At 27.5% G+C, this 22,790-nt stretch overlaps 1 protein-coding gene across 1 annotated transcript in view; it reads right to left on the bottom strand.

Annotated features, from left to right (window-relative positions):
- Window positions 1-22,790, bottom strand: part of LOC111621017 (coiled-coil domain-containing protein 82-like) — a 40,901-nt gene that overhangs the window by 5,723 nt on the left and 12,388 nt on the right. Inside the window, exons 2-8 of the mRNA XM_023363056.1 lie at window positions 21,676-21,728; window positions 8,966-9,175; window positions 8,744-8,881; window positions 4,527-4,651; window positions 4,315-4,436; window positions 4,074-4,240; window positions 2,448-2,651 (exon numbers count right to left, since the gene is read on the bottom strand). Coding sequence (XP_023218824.1) covers window positions 2,448-2,651; window positions 4,074-4,240; window positions 4,315-4,436; window positions 4,527-4,651; window positions 8,744-8,881; window positions 8,966-9,175; window positions 21,676-21,728 — 1,019 coding nt within the window. The remainder of the gene's footprint in view (window positions 1-2,447; window positions 2,652-4,073; window positions 4,241-4,314; window positions 4,437-4,526; window positions 4,652-8,743; window positions 8,882-8,965; window positions 9,176-21,675; window positions 21,729-22,790) is intronic.

The following is a 22,790-nucleotide window of genomic DNA, read 5'->3' as shown; positions in this document are numbered from 1 at the left end:
TGTTTTGCTGCCATCATTAATTAAACAAGCTAGGGCTTGTGAGAGCATTTGTATAAGCAATGAGTGAGGATGGACCTGCATTTCAGTAATTGTGTAAAGAGTTTCTGAGGCTAAGTAATAAAAAGATCAGGCAAGGAGTATTCATTGGTCCACGAATATGCCAGTTCTTCAAAAATAAGCAATTTGAATGTATTCATAATCATGATGAGCTTAATGCATGGCAGTCTGTTTGGAAATTAAGATGTATGACAATTGCACGGAGCTTACATGCTCATATGAGAAACTTTTATGTAACATGACACTTAGTATGCATTTTCTATACTCATAAATTTCTTCCCTGAACATTATGTAGCCGTAAGTGATGGACATTGGGAAAGGTTCCACCAGGACATTTCTTCTGTGGAACAGCGATACAAAGGCAATTTTTCATTTGCCTTTGTATTACTTGTTTCAATATTAGCAAATTTCTAATGGACCTTGCAAACAGAATCACCAGATGTTTGTACAAGTGACAGGCAAAGAGGTACTTGTTTCCTTTCCTTCCTACTATTTGACAGAATAATATAAGAGAAATATTTCTTGATGATTTTTCTTGTAAACCAGAACCTATCCAAAATTTTGACCATTGTTTTCATATTCAGTGCTCCAAAATCTATTAGATATAACTGTTAACTATTAGATATAAAATTTTATAAAAAAAGAAAAAGTTAACATTTGTTGAGTCATGTAATAAATTCATGATATAGAAAAATGCAAAATTATATATATACACACACACAATATAACAGATATTAAAATATTTTTGAAATAATAAATATTTAAAATAAATTAAATTAACCAAAATGAAAATTTTACCTGGCATCTGGATTTTCCCTTTTCACTGCATGAATTAATATTAATATTTGGATAAGTTTCGGCACAATGTCTCAATTGAGAATTCCAACTTCCCCATTTCAATAAAACTTCTTTTCTTTCTTCCATAACATCTTCAATCTCTTGCAGATGAGAAAGAAAGTATTTATCTGGAATAAATAATAAATTAATTCAAAATTTAAAAACTTTAATACATTTTTTAAAGAAATGAATGAACACTTGCCATTCTCTTTCACAATTTCAGTGATAAAAGACGGATCTAGAACTTGGCTAACAAGCGTCTGCAAAAATACTTCAAAATTTTCTCTTAAAGGATGAGTTGCACTATTGTCAATGCTATCCTTTCTATAAATGGTGTTCAATGAATGATAAATTTAGTATAATTGTATTAAAAATGTAATAAATGTAAATAATATAGCTTTAATTTTACCTTACCCATTTATATCATTTTCTATGGCAGTTGGAAGTTTTTCGATTATTACATTATCCTTATTATCCTCAATAACTGAAATGGGAACAGGTGTATACTTTGATTTTGATGAAGGTCTCCATGCTGAATACTATAAATTAAAATTTTAACAATAACTAATTGTTTTTTAAATATCTAATANCTTTCGATGATAATTATTTTCGTCTTCATCAGGTCGTTAAAACATTTTAAATCCCTTTTTTTTAAAATACAAATAACAAACCGTTCCAAGCATATTAACGTTTTGGAATAAAGCAACGATATAACATAACATGCTTTATTCCAAAACGTTAATACGCTTGGAACGGTTTGTTATTTGTATTCGAGAAAAGGATTTTAAATGTTTTAACGACCTGATGAAGACAAAAATAATTATCGTCGAAAGCGCTTGGCGATTTAGCGACGTTTATTTGTAATTTAATGCTTATATGTTAAAAAAGTTTTCTCCTATTAAATGATTGGTGTGCTGTCCATTACAGTATTATAGATAACACACTTTAATGTATATTCTTCTATTTGATGATAAAAAAATGGAAGTGAAAAATGCAACATACAGGTAACTCCCGTATAACACGGCACTTCTATAGCACGGATTCACTCTAACACAGTTCGAGAATTGGTACCATCCCCCGTATAACATGGTACTTTTATAGCACAGATTCACTCTGACACGGTTCGAGAAATGGGTAAAACCCTCGTACAACAGGAAATGTAATAAAATTTTACACACTGAAGTACTAATAGTTCACGAAAATTATTATTTTCGTGAACTATTAGTACTTCAGTGTGTAAATTTTCTTTTCTCGTCTGCATACACATGGTCCTTTGCGAAAATTGTTTCAATTTTGCCAGATCTCGACGCTTCTGCTTCTGTTGTTGCCAGATGTTTTTCCCTTATTCCATAAGTGCTTTGTTTTTCCCTTATTCCATAAGTGCTTAGCACCATATAAGGAAATTTATAAAGATCTTTTAACTAGAAGCAAGCAATCTAAAATTACATACACTTTTTGCAAAAGGTAAAGCATGAATCTGAAAATAATGCAGAAAATGCTCAGAGGATAANAAAATTCATTTACTGATACCAAAACAAAAACATATACTTTACCCTACTGCAACATTTATGAAAAAAATGATATTTATGATGATAAACATGACTGAAGAGTGTGACTATGGTCAAACAATTGCTACACACAGGAAAATGAGTGCTACTATGATTATTAACTGAATTATGTCGTGGCTCCATAGTATCATGATTATACAACTGTCCTGAAAAATGCACAGAGTGGCGTCCCAGTTTTCCATGGCATATCTATAAATTTGAAAAAACAATTAATTTGATTAATTAATTAACTTTTTAACTAATTGAGAAAAAAGACCTATTGTTATAAAATATAGATTTAATTTCAATTTAAAATATATTTGCTATGATTATTATGAGAATCTCAACACCATCCTTGCATTTCCTGCAAACAATAAGTGATGACAAGTCACTAAAATCCACTAATGATATACGTGCGTTTTATTTATAAATCAAATTGTTTTCCAAAAAAATATGAGGCATTACTTTTAAAGCAATCCTTGTATGCTATGTATTCATTTTTTAATTCATAAATGCAAACAGGATTCTGCATATGCCATGTATAATTTGAAAATATTGAAATTCAATGCATTCTGAATACACTTATTCATTCAATTTAGCCTAATGGTAATATGCCTTCCATTCTGGCAGAACTGTGCCAAACAGTTTTGTAACAAAAAAATTTTAAAGGTTCAGCTAAATTGGGAATGTCCACTACAAACAAAAGGAATGGCCTCACTAAAAATCTTTTGTATCTGACAGGAAAAATGTCTATGTAAATCATTAGTAAACTAGTAATGTTTTGCTGCCATCATTAATTAAACAAGCTAGGGCTTGTGAGAGCATTTGTATAAGCAATGAGTGAGGATGGACCTGCATTTCAGTAATTGTGTAAAGAGTTTCTGAAGCTAAGTAATAAAAAGATCAGGCAAGGAGTATTCATTGGTCCACGAATATGCCAGTTCTTCAAAAATAAGCAATTTGAATGTATTCATAATCATGATGAGCTTAATGCATGGCAGTCTGTTTGGAAATTAAGATGTATGACAATTGCACGGAGCTTACATGCTCATATGAGAAACTTTTATGTAACATGACACTTAGTATGCATTTTCTATACTCATAAATTTCTTCCCTGAACATTATGTAGCCGTAAGTGATGGACATTGGGAAAGGTTCCACCAGGACATTTCTTCTGTGGAACAGCGATACAAAGGCAATTTTTCATTTGCCTTTGTATTACTTGTTTCAATATTAGCAAATTTCTAATGGACCTTGCAAACAGAATCACCAGATGTTTGTACAAGTGACAGGCAAAGAGGTACTTGTTTCCTTTCCTTCCTACTATTTGACAGAATAATATAAGAGAAATATTTCTTGATGATTTTTCTTGTAAACCAGAACCTATCCAAAATTTTGACCATTGTTTTCATATTCAGTGCTCCAAAATCTATTAGATATAACTGTTAACTATTAGATATAAAATTTTATAAAAAAAGAAAAAGTTAACATTTGTTGAGTCGTGTAATAAATTCATGATATAGAAAAATGCAAAATTATATATATACACACACACAATATAACAGATATTAAAATATTTTTGAAATAATAAATATTTAAAATAAATTAAATTAACCAAAATGAAAATTTTACCTGGCATCTGGATTTTCCCTTTTCACTGCATGAATTAATATTAATATTTGGATAAGTTTCGGCACAATGTCTCAATTGAGAATTCCAACTTCCCCATTTCAATAAAACTTCTTTTCTTTCTTCCATAACATCTTCAATCTCTTGCAGATGAGAAAGAAAGTATTTATCTGGAATAAATAATAAATTAATTCAAAATTTAAAAACTTTAATACATTTTTTAAAGAAATGAATGAACACTTGCCATTCTCTTTCACAATTTCAGTGATAAAAGACGGATCTAGAACTTGGCTAACAAGCGTCTGCAAAAATACTTCAAAATTTTCTCTTAAAGGATGAGTTGCACTATTGTCAATGCTATCCTTTCTATAAATGGTGTTCAATGAATGATAAATTTAGTATAATTGTATTAAAAATGTAATAAATGTAAATAATATAGCTTTAATTTTACCTTACCCATTTATATCATTTTCTATGGCAGTTGGAAGTTTTTCGATTATTACATTATCCTTATTATCCTCAATAACTGAAATGGGAACAGGTGTATACTTTGATTTTGATGAAGGTCTCCATGCTGAATACTATAAATTAAAATTTTAACAATAACTAATTGTTTTTTAAATATCTAATATATTAATTTAATTTTTTTATAGTTAATATTTATTTATATATTTTTAAAGATAATCTTTAAAGTTAAACAAAATTTTTAATAACTAAATAATTTTCACATTAAGTATATTTTTAAAATAGAGAAGTTGCACATTTTTTAAAAGTAAAATTTTGTTATTTACAAAAAAAAAAAGTCCTGACACTTGCTGTGAATTACAAGATGTTTTAATGTGTAAATAAATAAAAATATAAAATGACACAAGAATTTCTTCTCAAACATAAGTGGATAAGATCTGAATGTTGTAACATTATATGGTTCACAGAGCATCATAACATTCAACAACATGTACTTTTTATCCTGTAGAAGTGTTGTTACAATAGTAGTCATCGGTTTTTTTAATTTTTAATTATAATTTAGCTACAAAAAAATTTTTAAAGGTTTTTATAAATATTATATTCTTCCAATGTGTAAAAGTTCCTTCTCAAATACTCAAAATAAGTTACTCTTTTCAGTATAATGAGAAAAATGCAGTATGATCCACTTTCCAATTTAAGTGACTGTTATTAGTACAAAGATCATTTTGATTTAAGTAAAAAATATAATTTCATTTGAGGAAGCAGTTGAAAGTTAGAAGTGATTATTACATTTGTTATTTATATTTAAACAATGATATTAATAAATAACAATAAGACATATTACCAGGATAAAGGATAATCAAATCTTACAGTAACTTAGTGTATATAAAGATATTTTAGGGAGTAACAAATTTAAAAATAAATGAATCTGTAGAGTTTAAGAGGATAATTAAGATAAATAAGTCTGCTAGTATTTGAATTTTTTGAAACTCTTTCCACTGTAGTACTAAGAGGGCACCTTTTTTCAATCCATTGTAGGTTTGGTTGGTGATGAGAAACAACACATCTGGGATAACTGCCCCCAAAAATTCCCAGAAAGTTACCCACCCAAATTTGTTCCAGATTTCCCAGAGAAACAGGCTAACATCTTAACTACTTTGTCTGTCACTATTATTTAATTTCTAACAATCATAAGAAGAAACTGTTATTTTTATAGGAGCAGTTCACCAATTAATACAATAACTAACAAATGTAAACTACGTACATCATCACAAATATGTCAGGATGTTGAAGCTTAAATATGTGAAGAAAATGAAAACTATATTAATAATAACTTCTGAAGTTATTACTTCAGAAAAACATTTTAGTGAATAATTGAAACCCAGATCCATAGTTTACAAATTTTTAAAATAATTAATTTGTAATTCGTATAAATATAACATTTAACAGAATTATGTGTAAAGCATGAAAAACAATTAATAACAACATTTAATCAATATATAAAACACGAAACATCAATCACTTTAGTAGCAAGACTAAGAAAACAAACTGTATGATTTAATATCTCAATAGGAGTATAATTTAACATCACATGCCTAAATCATTGTTTTTCATACTTTTAAGATTGATTTTTTAAATAATTTTACAGTTTTTTAAAATATTTATTCACCATAAGCATTTTGTGCACTTTAAGAAAAAAACTTATATTACGAAAATTAAAATTTTACGCAACTTCCCTATTCTTTATAGAAAAGTATACATACTGAAGAAGTGTTGTTATATAATGTTTTTCCATCTTTCTTAAATGTTTCAAATCTTTGTAAAATAGATTTGCTTTCAATTCTCCAGATTGGAGGGTATGCTTTCTTGAGATCACTAAATAAAGTTATATAGTCTCCAATCTGAAATAAATGTATTTTTATTTTATTAATATATAAATGTTTAAAAATTTATTGATTAAAAAAATTATATTTCTGAGTGCGTACCCTAAAACGTCCTTTGAGCAATTTTTCTTTTTTGTTTTTTCTCTGTTTTGAATGTTTTTCTTTCTTTTTAAATGATATTTCACAGTCTGTAGTAAGTGTTTTCTGGACATTTTTCAACTCTTGTTTAGTAATTATGGTATATTTTGAGAAAGATAATTTTTGTTTCATTTCTTCTTCTTTAGCTTCAGATATGGATGTTAGGCTTGATATCTAAAAAATAATTATATCAATTTTATATTTTTGATATTAAATTATTACAAATAAAAATATTTTAAAATCTTTACAAATTCTTATTATCTATACTTATCCAAATATAAAGTATACTAGCAATTATTTATTGTGACATCATCACAATGCCAGACTGTAATTTTTCATCACAATGTTCTCAATTTTAGTACTGTCTTGCCTCTGTACATCATACTTTTCCTGTTATTTCTGTCCATGCTAGTCATCCATTTAACTTCAGAGGAAATTTTTGAATTGAAATAATGTAACTTCTGTTACAAACCAGAAGTTCATATATATTTAACTGTAGTCTCCTGCTCCTAAGATTCCCACATCTGGTCTCGACTTTCATCTATCTAACTCTGTTTTCAAGATTAGGGAATGACAGACAGACAACAGATGAATGCCAGCGGGAATTTATAGGTCTACAGTTTTTGAAAATTGCAGCCCAATTACAAACTGTGGCTTGTGAACAACATGTGACTCTTCTAGACCCTTATTGTGGCTCACATATGTTTATACAATTTCTTTTTATGAACTTTGTATATAATATCTTCGTAAATTTTTTGACTATTACATAGTTTAATATACTCAAGGATTGTAAGCATAACTCACAACTTAATCTTGAACAGGCAACACAAGAATTTCTTCTCAAACATAAGTGGATAAGATCTGAATGTTGTAACATTATATGGTTCACAGAGCATCATAACATTCAACAACATGTACTTTTTATCCTGTAGAAGTGTTGTTACAATAGTAGTCATCGGTTTTTTTAATTTTTAATTATAATTTAGCTACAAAAAAATTTTTAAAGGTTTTTATAAATATTATATTCTTCCAATGTGTAAAAGTTCCTTCTCAAATACTCAAAATAAGTTACTCTTTTCAGTATAATGAGAAAAATGCAGTATGATCCACTTTCCAATTTAAGTGACTGTTATTAGTACAAAGATCATTTTGATTTAAGTAAAAAATATAATTTCATTTGAGGAAGCAGTTGAAAGTTAGAAGTGATTATTACATTTGTTATTTATATTTAAACAATGATATTAATAAATAACAATAAGACATATTACCAGGATAAAGGATAATCAAATCTTACAGTAACTTAGTGTATATAAAGATATTTTAGGGAGTAACAAATTTAAAAATAAATGAATCTGTAGAGTTTAAGAGGATAATTAAGATAAATAAGTCTGCTAGTATTTGAATTTTTTGAAACTCTTTCCACTGTAGTACTAAGAGGGCACCTTTTTTCAATCCATTGTAGGTTTGGTTGGTGATGAGAAACAACACATCTGGGATAACTGCCCCCAAAAATTCCCAGAAAGTTACCCACCCAAATTTGTTCCAGATTTCCCAGAGAAACAGGCTAACATCTTAACTACTTTGTCTGTCACTATTATTTAATTTCTAACAATCATAAGAAGAAACTGTTATTTTTATAGGAGCAGTTCACCAATTAATACAATAACTAACAAATGTAAACTACGTACATCATCACAAATATGTCAGGATGTTGAAGCTTAAATATGTGAAGAAAATGAAAACTATATTAATAATAACTTCTGAAGTTATTACTTCAGAAAAACATTTTAGTGAATAATTGAAACCCAGATCCATAGTTTACAAATTTTTAAAATAATTAATTTGTAATTCGTATAAATATAACATTTAACAGAATTATGTGTAAAGCATGAAAAACAATTAATAACAACATTTAATCAATATATAAAACACGAAACATCAATCACTTTAGTAGCAAGACTAAGAAAACAAACTGTATGATTTAATATCTCAATAGGAGTATAATTTAACATCACATGCCTAAATCATTGTTTTTCATACTTTTAAGATTGATTTTTTAAATAATTTTACAGTTTTTTAAAATATTTATTCACCATAAGCATTTTGTGCACTTTAAGAAAAAAACTTATATTACGAAAATTAAAATTTTACGCAACTTCCCTATTCTTTATAGAAAAGTATACATACTGAAGAAGTGTTGTTATATAATGTTTTTCCATCTTTCTTAAATGTTTCAAATCTTTGTAAAATAGATTTGCTTTCAATTCTCCAGATTGGAGGGTATGCTTTCTTGAGATCACTAAATAAAGTTATATAGTCTCCAATCTGAAATAAATGTATTTTTATTTTATTAATATATAAATGTTTAAAAATTTATTGATTAAAAAAATTATATTTCTGAGTGCGTACCCTAAAACGTCCTTTGAGCAATTTTTCTTTTTTGTTTTTTCTCTGTTTTGAATGTTTTTCTTTCTTTTTAAATGATATTTCACAGTCTGTAGTAAGTGTTTTCTGGACATTTTTCAACTCTTGTTTAGTAATTATGGTATATTTTGAGAAAGATAATTTTTGTTTCATTTCTTCTTCTTTAGCTTCAGATATGGATGTTAGGCTTGATATCTAAAAAATAATTATATCAATTTTATATTTTTGATATTAAATTATTACAAATAAAAATATTTTAAAATCTTTACAAATTCTTATTATCTATACTTATCCAAATATAAAGTATACTAGCAATTATTTATTGTGACATCATCACAATGCCAGACTGTAATTTTTCATCACAATGTTCTCAATTTTAGTACTGTCTTGCCTCTGTACATCATACTTTTCCTGTTATTTCTGTCCATGCTAGTCATCCATTTAACTTCAGAGGAAATTTTTGAATTGAAATAATGTAACTTCTGTTACAAACCAGAAGTTCATATATATTTAACTGTAGTCTCCTGCTCCTAAGATTCCCACATCTGGTCTCGACTTTCATCTATCTAACTCTGTTTTCAAGATTAGGGAATGACAGACAGACAACAGATGAATGCCAGTGGGAATTTATAGGTCTACAGTTTTTGAAAATTGCAGCCCAATTACAAACTGTGGCTTGTGAACAACATGTGACTCTTCTAGACCCTTATTGTGGCTCACATATGTTTATACAATTTCTTTTTATGAACTTTGTATATAATATCTTCGTAAATTTTTTGACTATTACATAGTTTAATATACTCAAGGATTGTAAGCATAACTCACAACTTAATCTTGAACAGGCAACTGAAAGCTTACAGTATAAAGTCAAAGGAGTTAAATGATTGTTTACACAGTTATCTGTCATAAAGTATCGGTAAAGTAAAATAATATTTACTGTAAAACAGTGAAAACTACAATATTTAAACTATAAAGTATATATAAATATATGATGGACTTGCCAATAGGTATTCTAATAGAGGATGCAGCTCTCACGTATTTCTAGTAGGCAGTGCATGGCTCCTACAGTGAAAAGGTTTGGCCACCTCTGATATATTACAATATTATACAGTAGAGCATCGTTTATCCGAATCAATTGGGAATTGGTGTTGTTCGGATAACTGATTATGTATGAAAAAATATATTAATTTATCCCATGTTGAAATTTTTCTCTGTTGCNTTCACTAACAGACAGTCGAATGAATTAAAAATGACTCTTAATCAATCACAGAAAAAACCAGCTGTTTATGAATACACTACTTAACCTGATTGTTAGAAGTTTTATTTCACTAAAGCTCTAAAGATTTAGAAGGTACTGGAAGAAAAAAATTGGCCCGAAGTGGCACTCAAACCTACAATTTCCGCTTACCATGCAGGTTGCGTTGCCAGTAATGTTACAACACTTCTAAATTAATTATTAAAATATTAATTTAATTATAATTATTAAATTTAGCAAGAGATGATGCCTAATGCTTGCCTCTAGTGCAAAATTACTTAGTGTTTAATTAACAATAGTAGTAGTAATATAGCCCAACATGATTTGGCTTTAATATACAGTATAACTATATATTTGGACATTTATATCTGTTTTATTTTACTTAATATAACAGTCATTCGGCTTTAATTTAAATCTAAATTTTATTTTTTTTAACTTGTTCAAACTATCTAGAATTCATTGTAAGTCTCTTAAGCTATTTTAACAGTTGAAAAGTAAGAATAACAATCACGTCCATATTCCATATTTCAAATTCAATTCAATATAATTCAAATNCAGCGCCACAGCACTAGCGAAAATTTAAATTTGCCGACTGGAATTCTTTCGGATAACTGACGTTTCGGATAAACGACGCTCTACTGCATTATAAACAGTAGACTATACATACATAGTTTGTTGAAATTTTGGACAGAATTTGTAATGAATCTGTATTTTTTTTATCAATTAGTAAAAGAAAATCAAATACCAGAAAATATTTTAGATTTTAAAACACTAATACTTGTTTCACATTAAAAAATTTGAAGCATGTTGGAACAGTTATATCATTTATTCAGATGAAGAAATAATTGAAATACAGCATTTCACAAACTGATTAGAATAAAATTTATAAGTTTTCATGATAGTTCATACATTAACCTTAAATACATTTTGACTGACCCTCTTCAGCTACAGAATTAAAAATATTAAGAAAATGTGACATTTCTTAATTAATTTCTCTAACAATTTTCTATAAATTTTTGCTATGTTAGCTCCTTTCACTAAAACTTAATAATACATCATCAACAAAAATCACTTTAGACAATACATAGTTTTTATATTCATCACATCTTACAGCAAATGTTCTAACATCGTGTTGTTAAAATTTAGTCTAGAATCATTTCATAAATCTAAATATAAAGTAAATTTAGTTGGTAAAAAATTATAGTTCTTGGAGTTTGTCAGGATTCTGTAAATATTTTAAATTTGTCACATAACTTTCTTTTTTCTCTTCTTCATAAAATTTTCCTATGGAAATTTAAAGCATCCCATATTATTCTTTCAACCTTAGTATTTTCTTATATTTTTGTTTCATACCACAATCATCAACAAAGTTATCAGAATTAAAAAAAAAAAAAAGATTTCGCAACAAGAACTAACATTAAGATTGTTATATTTATTTCAATAATACTCCAAGTCTAAAGTTTGCACTGTACTGTACTGCTATATTCTGTTTCTTAACACAGTAGCCCCTTGTTTCATACATATATCAGATATCAGATATCTGATGGTGTGCATAACCAACATATCTATCGTGGCTAAAGCATTTTTATATTTGGAAGACAAAACACAATATATCCAAATGAGTGATATAATGAGGACCACTGTAGCCAAAACACTTCTATCCACCCATTACAGAATGAGTTTTAATTATTAAAAAATGAATTAAAAAAGTAAATTATAATTTTCTGTAATTATTTAAACAGACAGAAAAATATGGTCTTTTATGCATAATAAAAACAAGTCTTATTTTTGTATTATTAATGTTTGAATAATTCTGTCTCAAATGAATAGTTATTACTACTAATGTCATACCAATATCTTTAAATGCAGTATGATTTTAATTATACTTTAAAGTTTTCAGTCATTTTTAATGACCTTCTTCAAGAAAGAAAAATGCATTCTAAATATAGAAGAATGCCGTCAGTATGAAAATTATTAATTTGATTTGAAAGTTAATGCAGGAGAACATAATTTCACAATTTCTATATTTTTTTTCCTTGAAGAAGATCGTTAAAAAAAATCAAAGATGTTAAAGTATAATTAAAATTATGCCGCATTTAAAGGTATTGTTGTAGCATTATTAGTATTAATGAGAGTGCAGTTTTCGAAGCAGTGGAATAGTTATTGATTATTTATGTTTTTAAAATTCCAGTAAAAGATTTGAAAGTAATTTCTGCATAATAAATTTGAGAACAATTAAACAGATCTCTATTTTTCAGAATCCTATTGATTATAAGGTACCACATACGATTCGATTGCAGCCAAAGAAGCAGAATAAATATTGTTATATAATGAATAGAGCTTCAAAGATTTTAATTTCTAAATAAAAATAATAAATGAAATGAAACAGAGCCCTCAAAGAACATGAAAGAAAAGAAAATATCCTACTTCTTTAATGATAATTTTATGAACCCTAATTCCTTTGTTTGACTTTCTGCAATAGAAGAAGAAAAATGCACCTTACTAATTTTCAAGTTTTCACTTTATTAAGAAATATTTAACACTACAAATTATTTTTATTAGGAAAAAAGGGTAAAGAGATTACTATAGAAGGATACGATATTCTTAATGCAATATTCCACTTCAATAAATACAAAAAAATATTGCCTTTCTGCTATGGTTAAATTTTAATTATATTATTAAGCTTAAATTATACAGTGTTATGTAATATAAATATTTTGGCACTTACTGGTGTGTTTGAAAAGTAAGGAATTAAGAAAATAATATATATACTTACCTCTGGTTGATGTTTATCACAGTCTTTATCTTCATCTTCAATTGTTTTGTTTCCTAGAAGAAATGAATAATTCTTTAAGATATTTTTATTATTTTTATCTATAATTACCATACATCTTGAAAGATTTTCTCTCAACATATAGCTTTAAAAATAATTGGGTTAGTTTTAGTTTTAGAACTATGTAGTGTATATTGAAAAGCATTAAATAAATTATAGAGAAATATAATGTTCTATTTTAAGTCACACAAAATTTTTGGACAGTTACTGAAAATTTAGAAAATATTTGAAAATGTTAATATGTTCATGTTTGAAAACATTCCATTGAGTTTTTAAGCATTTATCTGAAGATGAGCCAAATCACACTCAAAAATGTTTAATACATTTAAATGAAAAAATATGTATAATCAATTAGTGATTTTATATATGACAAAGAATATTATGAATAATTTGACATGAGACAGAAAAAAAATCATGTTTTAATGTCCCTTCTCTGGTTTTTTATTGTTTATATCAGCATTGAACAACCTTTTCTGGTGAGGTATGCAAGTAAAGTTCATAAGCTTCTGGTAGGCCACATACTTTTTTTTATAGAGTTGCAGTTAAAAGTCTTTCAAGTATCAACATACGCCAGTTATGGAGTATGTTGGTACACCACAGATACTAAAATAATAAATACTAATGATATGGAAACTAGTTATATGCAGTTTATTCTCATTTTTCACTGGTCAAGTTTAGTTTGAATGTTCTTCATCATAAGTATCTGCTTACACCAATCAAAACCTTTGACAATCCAGTAAATAATTTAATGTAAATTTAACAAATGTTTTTTATCTTAAACAGGATCTGCTTCAGATCAACAACATTGCAAATTGGAATGCACAGAACTAATTTAGAATGTTGTTGATCTGAAGCAGATCTTGTTTAAGATTAAAAATGTTTGTTGAATTTACATTAAATTACTTATTGGATTGTCAAAGGTTGATTGGTGTACTTAGTTAACAATCCAGTTATCGAGAAGAAGTTAATTTCATAAATATCTGCTTAATTAAGATTCCATAATGGCACAAGAGAGAAAACAAAAAGATAAAATTACATTGCCAAAGCCCCAGGGGCTACACATTAGGACCTTGCAGGCTGTAGGTTGCTCATGACTAGTTTATATCATAAACATTTTTCACAGCTCATATAACAGACAGACAGTAAAAATAAATTAAAGTTATAAGAATAAAAACATCATAAACTATAAAATAATTAATTATTTGAGTTTTAAAAACAAACTTTAAATTTATTTTTAACATATGATAATTTTGAAATTAAATTTTCAAGGAGGAGAAAATGCACATTTTTAATAGAAAATAGACAAAAATAATATAATTTACAATTATTTTACATAGCAATTGCATTGATTTGAAAGAAGAAAAGTTCACTTATTGAGATAAAAACCAGCAATTTCAGTTGTATGAGTAAGTTCATGCTGCTGCCAAACAATGAGATCTTTGATGAAAGGTCCCACTAAACTTACTCATACATTGCTTGAGATTTTTAACTAATTTTCTTGAAAACATTTGAAAAAGCACAATTTTATCCTTTGCTCAATAAAGGTTCATCCACACAGACAGTATTATTGAAATCCCCAGAGACCACATTGTAACCTTCCCCTGTAAGCTTAGTTCAGATAACAAAAATAAAAGCAGAATGTAAAATTATTTATTTTTGCATAGAAAATTTAATTCCCACTGCTGTTTCATAAGACAGGAACAGCAATATATACAATAATATGGGAAAAGCAGCAAATATTGTTAAAACAAGATTATAGAGATACCAGCAAACTGATTTTTATGCTTACTTTGTCTATTCTATTTATTTAGTGAAAAGAAAATTTCAAAATTAATTATAATCACTAAGAATAGAATTAAAAAGTATATTCTTCATAGCTGCCATGTTTAAACCCCTCTCTCTTCAGAAATCATCATTCTGATTAGTGGCAAATAACCTTTGCTGATGAAAAAGTACATGTTAATATGCAGTTGTGATGCACAGAACAGAAAAATTTGCCTTAAAGGACATCACTGATTATGCAGTATTTGTTCCTGTTCCTGCTTTTGCCAGCAATTCATTTTTTGTATGAACTAAGCTTAAGATTATTTTGTCTGATATTTATTATTTGATAAATAGAACAGAAATGAAACAACACATAAAAAACTCCTTTAACAACCGTGATTCATTATACTATAAAGCAGTGATTCTCAACCTTTTTTCGTCATGGCACACTTTTAATAATTTAAAAATTTGGCGGCATACACAGTTACTTCGGTAAGTACTACAGGACAACCAGTGACATCATAACAGTGATTTTTAAATGTAGTTAGTTATTTAGGTCACATTTTCTAAACGCCTTGGTAACTATTGGCAGTTACCGGTACAATTTCCAAAAGCGCTCTAGGAAGGTACAGCCGATTAAACTACTTGTCTGACGTCGCTTATGTATAGATATTCGCAGTGGCGGCACACTTAAAAAATCTCATATCACACTAAAGTGCTGCAGTACAGTGGTTGAGAATCACTGCTATAAAGACTTGATGGATTGTAACAATCAGATCATACAACAGAATACCAAAATTCTGTTTTATTCATCAAATTACTGGCTAGAAACATTATGAAAACATTTATCTTCTGTTGTCTTCTAACTCAAAAGTTCTTTAATATTTTAAATTATACATTTAAATGTTACTTTAATTAATATAAAATGAATTTTATACCCTATTCACAAATATTATAAAATCTTTCAGTAGGTTATTTATACTGAATATCTGTTGAGATAGATAGTGTTTCTTACTTACATTATAAAAAAAGACGACAAAATTTAATGTATATGATTAATGTATAACTGGATATTGATTAAGCCAGAAGACTAGATGACAAATAAATTTATACTATAATTTTTCAGGAAGTGGAAAATATAAAAATGAATAAGAATATAGATTAGGATAATGTACAAATAATAACAACATATCGACTTAGTCAAATTCCAAATCACAGTTCACAAATGTTTATAACATCAAATAAAACTTACATAAACTTACATTGTTCACAAGAGCTACAAATTACAATGTTTGAGATATTTAGAACATAGGTTTCACACACACAAAATATATTAGAGTCCAAGTAGTCAATTAATCCTTAACAGGTCCGTCGAAAAGACACCTTACGACACAATCCTTGAGTAGTAATTAGTTGTATACTCCCTCCGACATTTGTTGAAGAAAACAGATGAGACGAAAGCAACCTTGCTTCAACAAGTTCGTTTGACCAACTCCTGAGTTCCCTTAGCCGAACTTAACGTTCTTAACCTGAAGTTCCTACAGAACTCTATCGAAGTTCAACCTAGGTGAACTTAGGAGAACTTAACTTTCCCGCCTAAACTCAATCTTTTTATATGGATTGACAGTGCTACTGATTGACCAATCAGCATAGGTCTGCAGGTGGTCCGATGCTCAGCAGTCAATCAGCTATCCTGTTTTCAAAATTAACAGTCGTTTCTCGATATGAGTTCCTACAGCATCAACCATCACTCATTTGAAAAAGAAAAAAAGGCAGGAATCATACATCCAGAGAATTCTATCCCGACAGACTTCATAACAGTACATAGTATGCACATACAAACAGTGTTACTTAATCACTATTACAAACTTGGATAGTATATAGAGTGAACCAAGTACATCAATTTTTGTCCCGTGGACCTATGTCCAGAAATGAACCACTTTTGAGATAAAAATTGATGAATAACAATAAAAAGTCTGATGATATTTCATTGCTTTATTTAATTTCTTAATGATAGGTTGTTACCTGAACTGTCAGAAGATATTTTATGTGGAATAAGTTAAAAAAGTGTAGTTCCAACATGATGATAACCAGTGCACTTCTCTCATGCTGTCTGAAACTATCCGAACAGAAAATGTAGAGAAAGACAGATTGGTAGAGGTAGACCTGTGGATTGTCCATCATAATTCTCTCAACTGTACTATATTTCTTCCTAAAGGCCATTTAAAGAGCTTAATGTACAAGACACTTGTGGAATTTGAGAAACATCTTACTGCACAACTTGTAACCACAGTACATTATACATTATCCAGGACATGTCTGAAATTTCTGGTAGAATGTTTTATATAAATATCCAATCTAGGTACTATCCCTGTAACAACATCAAAAGCTATCACTTTGAACAGTTCCTGTGACAACCTTCCATTAAGAAATTAAATAAAGTTATTAAATTTATGAAATAACAGCTTTTTATTATTTTTTACCAATCTTTATCTTGAAAATGGTTCACTTCTGGATATGGGTCAACAGCTCTGTATTCAGAAATGAACCATTGGAGGTTGAAGTACAAAAACTGATGTACTTCAACCTCCAAGCTTGTAATAGAAGAAATTAATATATATATTGCCTTTATACTTTTAATATCAAATATGAAAATATAATACTGTATCAATAAATTCCCAGATATTTGAAAAAAGTAAAGCACTACTTTTTATTAATTACATTACATAAAATTTAAGAAACATCAAGGAATTTTCATTAATTTTGGTTGAGATAATTAACAAAACATGAAATTGTTTTTGCAAATATATTATAATTATAAATTTGGGATATAACTGCATATTTATTTGCCATTTTCCATATTTAATGAAATAGATATCAATAGTTATAGAATATTTTGCTGATATGTTGTTTCTAAATGAATATATTAAACAACATAGAAATAAATGAAACATTAAAATATGATTTAACTGTATTAATCTTAAAACAATGTCCTCTATATTCTCTAAATTATTTTCAATCTTTTCAAATGCTAGAACTTTCTTTTTCACTAACAGACAGTCGAATGAATTAAAAATGACTCTTAATCAATCACAGAAAAAACCAGCTGTTTATGAATACACTACTTAACCTGATTGTTAGAAGTTTTATTTCACTAAAGCTCTAAAGATTTAGAAGGTACTGGAAGAAAAAAATTGGCCCGAAGTGGCACTCAAACCTACAATTTCCGCTTACCATGCAGGTTGCGTTGCCAGTAATGTTACAATACTTCTAAATTAATTATTAAAATATTAATTTAATTATAATTATTAAATTTAGCAAGAGATGATGCCTAATGCTTGCCTCTAGTGCAAAATTACTTAGTGTTTAATTAACAATAGTAGTAGTAATATAGCCCAACATGATTTGGCTTTAATATACAGTATAACTATATATTTGGACATTTATATCTGTTTTATTTTACTTAATATAACAGTCATTCGGCTTTAATTTAAATCTAAATTTTATTTTTTTTAACTTGTTCAAACTATCTAGAATTCATTGTAAGTCTCTTAAGCTATTTTAACAGTTGAAAAGTAAGAATAACAATCACGTCCATATTCCATATTTCAAATTCAATTCAATATAATTCAAATATATATATATTTGAATTATATTGAATTGTTTTATATATATATAAAACAGATATATATATATGTGAAGTGGATTATGTGTGTATATAAGTACAGTATATGCATACAGTCAACTTTAAAAAAAAAGTAACTAATATTAAATAATAATAACTATTAATATCTTCATTGTTGATTTATATCAGGAGTCACCAAACTTTTTTTACAGCAGGCCACATAACTGAGAGAATGATGAGCACGGGCCGCATAAACATTTTGTTCAATACAGTATACTGAATACACAAATAATAAAGACAACCAATATATTTATTTACTAATACACAAACACAATGGCTGCAGTAAGCTTATAATCACTTTTCTTAGAAACTTCATTGCAGGTACTTACACAAAAAGCATTCTGATATCCAAAGTGGCAAAAAGTTGCCAAATTTTTTATTTCGCCGATTTTCCTAAATATCAAATTACTGTCAGATGCAAAAACTAGATTGGACCAATTTTGGCATTTTGTACTTACACTTATTTTAATTTTTTCTACATAGTAAGTTTATCTACAATCTATGATATTTCCATGTAAACAATTATATTTTAGCTCATTTATGGCACGGTACAATAGCGGGCCAGATGAACTGACCTTGCGGGCCGTAGTTTGGTGACCCCTAATTTATATAATTACTTTGTCTTTAATTTAATTCTTGTAAATAAATATTAAATATAAACCATCAAAGTTTGTAGTGTATGAAAACAGATTATCATAATACAAAATTAATGGATGAAATATATTCTTTGAAGTATACAACAATAAAAAATAAACCTTCTTTCTTATAAACAAAGGATAAAATTTCCCCAAGTGATAATATAATCACACCAAGGATGCACACAAGCATCCTTGGCATATTGGGTGAGGCATTATAGGATGCTTCAAAGCATTTTAAGCACTGACCATGTTAAATATAATTTTATATCTTAATATAAAAATTTTAAAATATTTTTGGCTCCTTTTCTTGGAATATATTGGTCAAAGAAACAAAAACTATTAAAAAAAGAAGGAAATTCAATTTCATCGTATTTGAATTTAAAGTAACTTTTCTTTCCTGTTCTGAATGATCTTCCAGAATAATAAACTTACAGGATGTTTTATCGTTCAAGTTTCTCATCCTAATCATAATAAAATTATAATTTTTTAAAGATATTTTTTTAAAAAATTAAGTTTTTCTTTTCATTGTTATATATGTGTGAAAGAAACAAAACAACCGAGTGATTAATACATCACCATGAAATGTCAACAAATAGATATGTGGTTAAAAACGTCATAAAAGTATCCAGTTACACATTAAATCTTACATTTTAGCTGAGTTTTAACGTAGTTTATCTTTAGAAACATTGATATATATTAATTGATATATAATCTATAAATGATATCATCACAAGGCCAAGCTGCAATTTTTAATCATCTTTTCATTTTAAAAAAAATTATGTGACTTTCAGTCCAGACCATATGTTTGTATATAGTTAATTGGGGCTTCTGGCCCTTAAGCTTTCCATACTTGGTCTCGACTTTCATCTCTCTAACTCTTTTCTTGAGATTAATGAAGGATGAACAGACACACAGCAGTGGGAATGTATAGGTCTGTAATTTGAAAATTGCAGCCCAATAAAGCTAGACAAGCCTCACTGGCTGACTGACATGAAATTTTTGAGTAGAAGACAACCACTTATTAAAAAAAAAAGAAAAATGAAATAGTGAATTCAAAGCAAAACATTGAATACAATACAGAAAAATCTAATAACTTATCAAAATGTCAAATATTATAGACCCCATGAAACATTAACATTTAGCCGTTGTTGTCTTGTAGAGCGTTACAGCTAATGGATGTTTAATTTAAGTGCCATCTGTCTATTTAAACTTTTTTTTTTTTATTTTCACTATATTATTTCAAATAATATTTTAATTATGTCTTATTGTTGATTATTCTTTATTAGACTTTAAAATATTATTTATAGTTATTTAATTAATGTATATATAATTAATGTACTCATAAAAATTTATTATAAATTACAACATAGATATGAGATTGGGGATTGATTGCCAAAGGAATGACTGTGAACATGTAGTGTATCATAAGAAAGTAGATTATAATGACTTGAATACGTTATACATTAATAAATACGCATTTAGAAATCAAATTACATTCTTCATACATTAGTGAAATTTCCAACAGACACATTTTACAGACTAATGTGGCTTTTAAAATATCATCTAACAAAGTAAATACATGCCCTTTTACCACTTTCATTTGTTTGTTTATTTTAAATTAATGAAATCTATAAAAACATAAGTAATGAAAATGTTCATAAATTTGTTTTTAATTAATTTTCTTGCATTTTATATTGCTTTCTCTATCAGATAACAACATAAATCATTAATTAATGTATTTACTTCATTCTATCCTAGAAATTTTTGATGTATTATTTAAATATTTTTGAAATTTTTAATGTTTGAAGTTCAACTTAATCATTATAAGTAAAAACTAGGAATTAATTATACTAAATTTTTTATACAATTGTATATTTCATATATAATATGATCCAATTAGAAAACTACATGTATATTTAATTTGAGTATAGTTACACCATTAATATCTAGCAACTGCTAATCTAATATCTATTTTAATCCATACAAAATTAGATCACACTTAAAATTCTCATGATTGCCATGCTAGATCATTGATGACCACAGAAAATAATGTGTAAGATGTGTGTTTCTTTGGTATGAACTACTACAATAAATCTCTCATGAAAATTTTTTCATAAACTAGAAAATCAAACTGCTTAAATTTTTTCAGGAATAATATCGAGAATACTTAACAAGAAATAAATAAGGGTATCTTGTGCTTAATGTCACTGATCCATTCCTGAAAATTAGATGACTGCATGGAGATGCTAATCGGGAGTCTTCTTGCAGTATTTTAAATAAAAAAATTATATCATACTATATTATCAATCCAAAATCCTGACCAATTTCCTAAAATGTAACTAAAACATAAAGTACCNTATTCCACTTCAATAAATACAAAAAAATATTGCCTTTCTGCTATGGTTAAATTTTAATTATATTATTAAGCTTAAATTATACAGTGTTATGTAATATAAATATTTTGGCACTTACTGGTGTGTTTGAAAAGTAAGGAATTAAGAAAATAATATATATACTTACCTCTGGTTGATGTTTATCACAGTCTTTATCTTCATCTTCAATTGTTTTGTTTCCTAGAAGAAATGAATAATTCTTTAAGATATTTTTATTATTTTTATCTATAATTACCATACATCTTGAAAGATTTTCTCTCAACATATAGCTTTAAAAATAATTGGGTTAGTTTTAGTTTTAGAACTATGTAGTGTATATTGAAAAGCATTAAATAAATTATAGAGAAATATAATGTTCTATTTTAAGTCACACAAAATTTTTGGACAGTTACTGAAAATTTAGAAAATATTTGAAAATGTTAATATGTTCATGTTTGAAAACATTCCATTGAGTTTTTAAGCATTTATCTGAAGATGAGCCAAATCACACTCAAAAATGTTTAATACATTTAAATGAAAAAATATGTATAATCAATTAGTGATTTTATATATGACAAAGAATATTATGAATAATTTGACATGAGACAGAAAAAAAATCATGTTTTAATGTCCCTTCTCTGGTTTTTTATTGTTTATATCAGCATTGAACAACCTTTTCTGGTGAGGTATGCAAGTAAAGTTCATAAGCTTCTGGTAGGCCACATACTTTTTTTTATAGAGTTGCAGTTAAAAGTCTTTCAAGTATCAACATACGCCAGTTATGGAGTATGTTGGTACACCACAGATACTAAAATAATAAATACTAATGATATGGAAACTAGTTATATGCAGTTTATTCTCATTTTTCACTGGTCAAGTTTAGTTTGAATGTTCTTCATCATAAGTATCTGCTTACACCAATCAAAACCTTTGACAATCCAGTAAATAATTTAATGTAAATTTAACAAATGTTTTTTATCTTAAACAGGATCTGCTTCAGATCAACAACATTGCAAATTGGAATGCACAGAACTAATTTAGAATGTTGTTGATCTGAAGCAGATCTTGTTTAAGATTAAAAATGTTTGTTGAATTTACATTAAATTACTTATTGGATTGTCAAAGGTTGATTGGTGTACTTAGTTAACAATCCAGTTATCGAGAAGAAGTTAATTTCATAAATATCTGCTTAATTAAGATTCCATAATGGCACAAGAGAGAAAACAAAAAGATAAAATTACATTGCCAAAGCCCCAGGGGCTA

The sequence above is a fragment of the Centruroides sculpturatus genome, unplaced genomic scaffold (genome assembly GCF_000671375.1).
Source record: "Centruroides sculpturatus isolate CEXI.00-Female unplaced genomic scaffold, Cexi_2.0 scaffold245, whole genome shotgun sequence".
NCBI classification, from domain to species: domain Eukaryota; kingdom Metazoa; phylum Arthropoda; class Arachnida; order Scorpiones; family Buthidae; genus Centruroides; species Centruroides sculpturatus.
The sequence above is the reverse complement of the archived record's forward strand: the minus strand, read 5'-3'. Positions and strand labels throughout refer to the sequence as shown.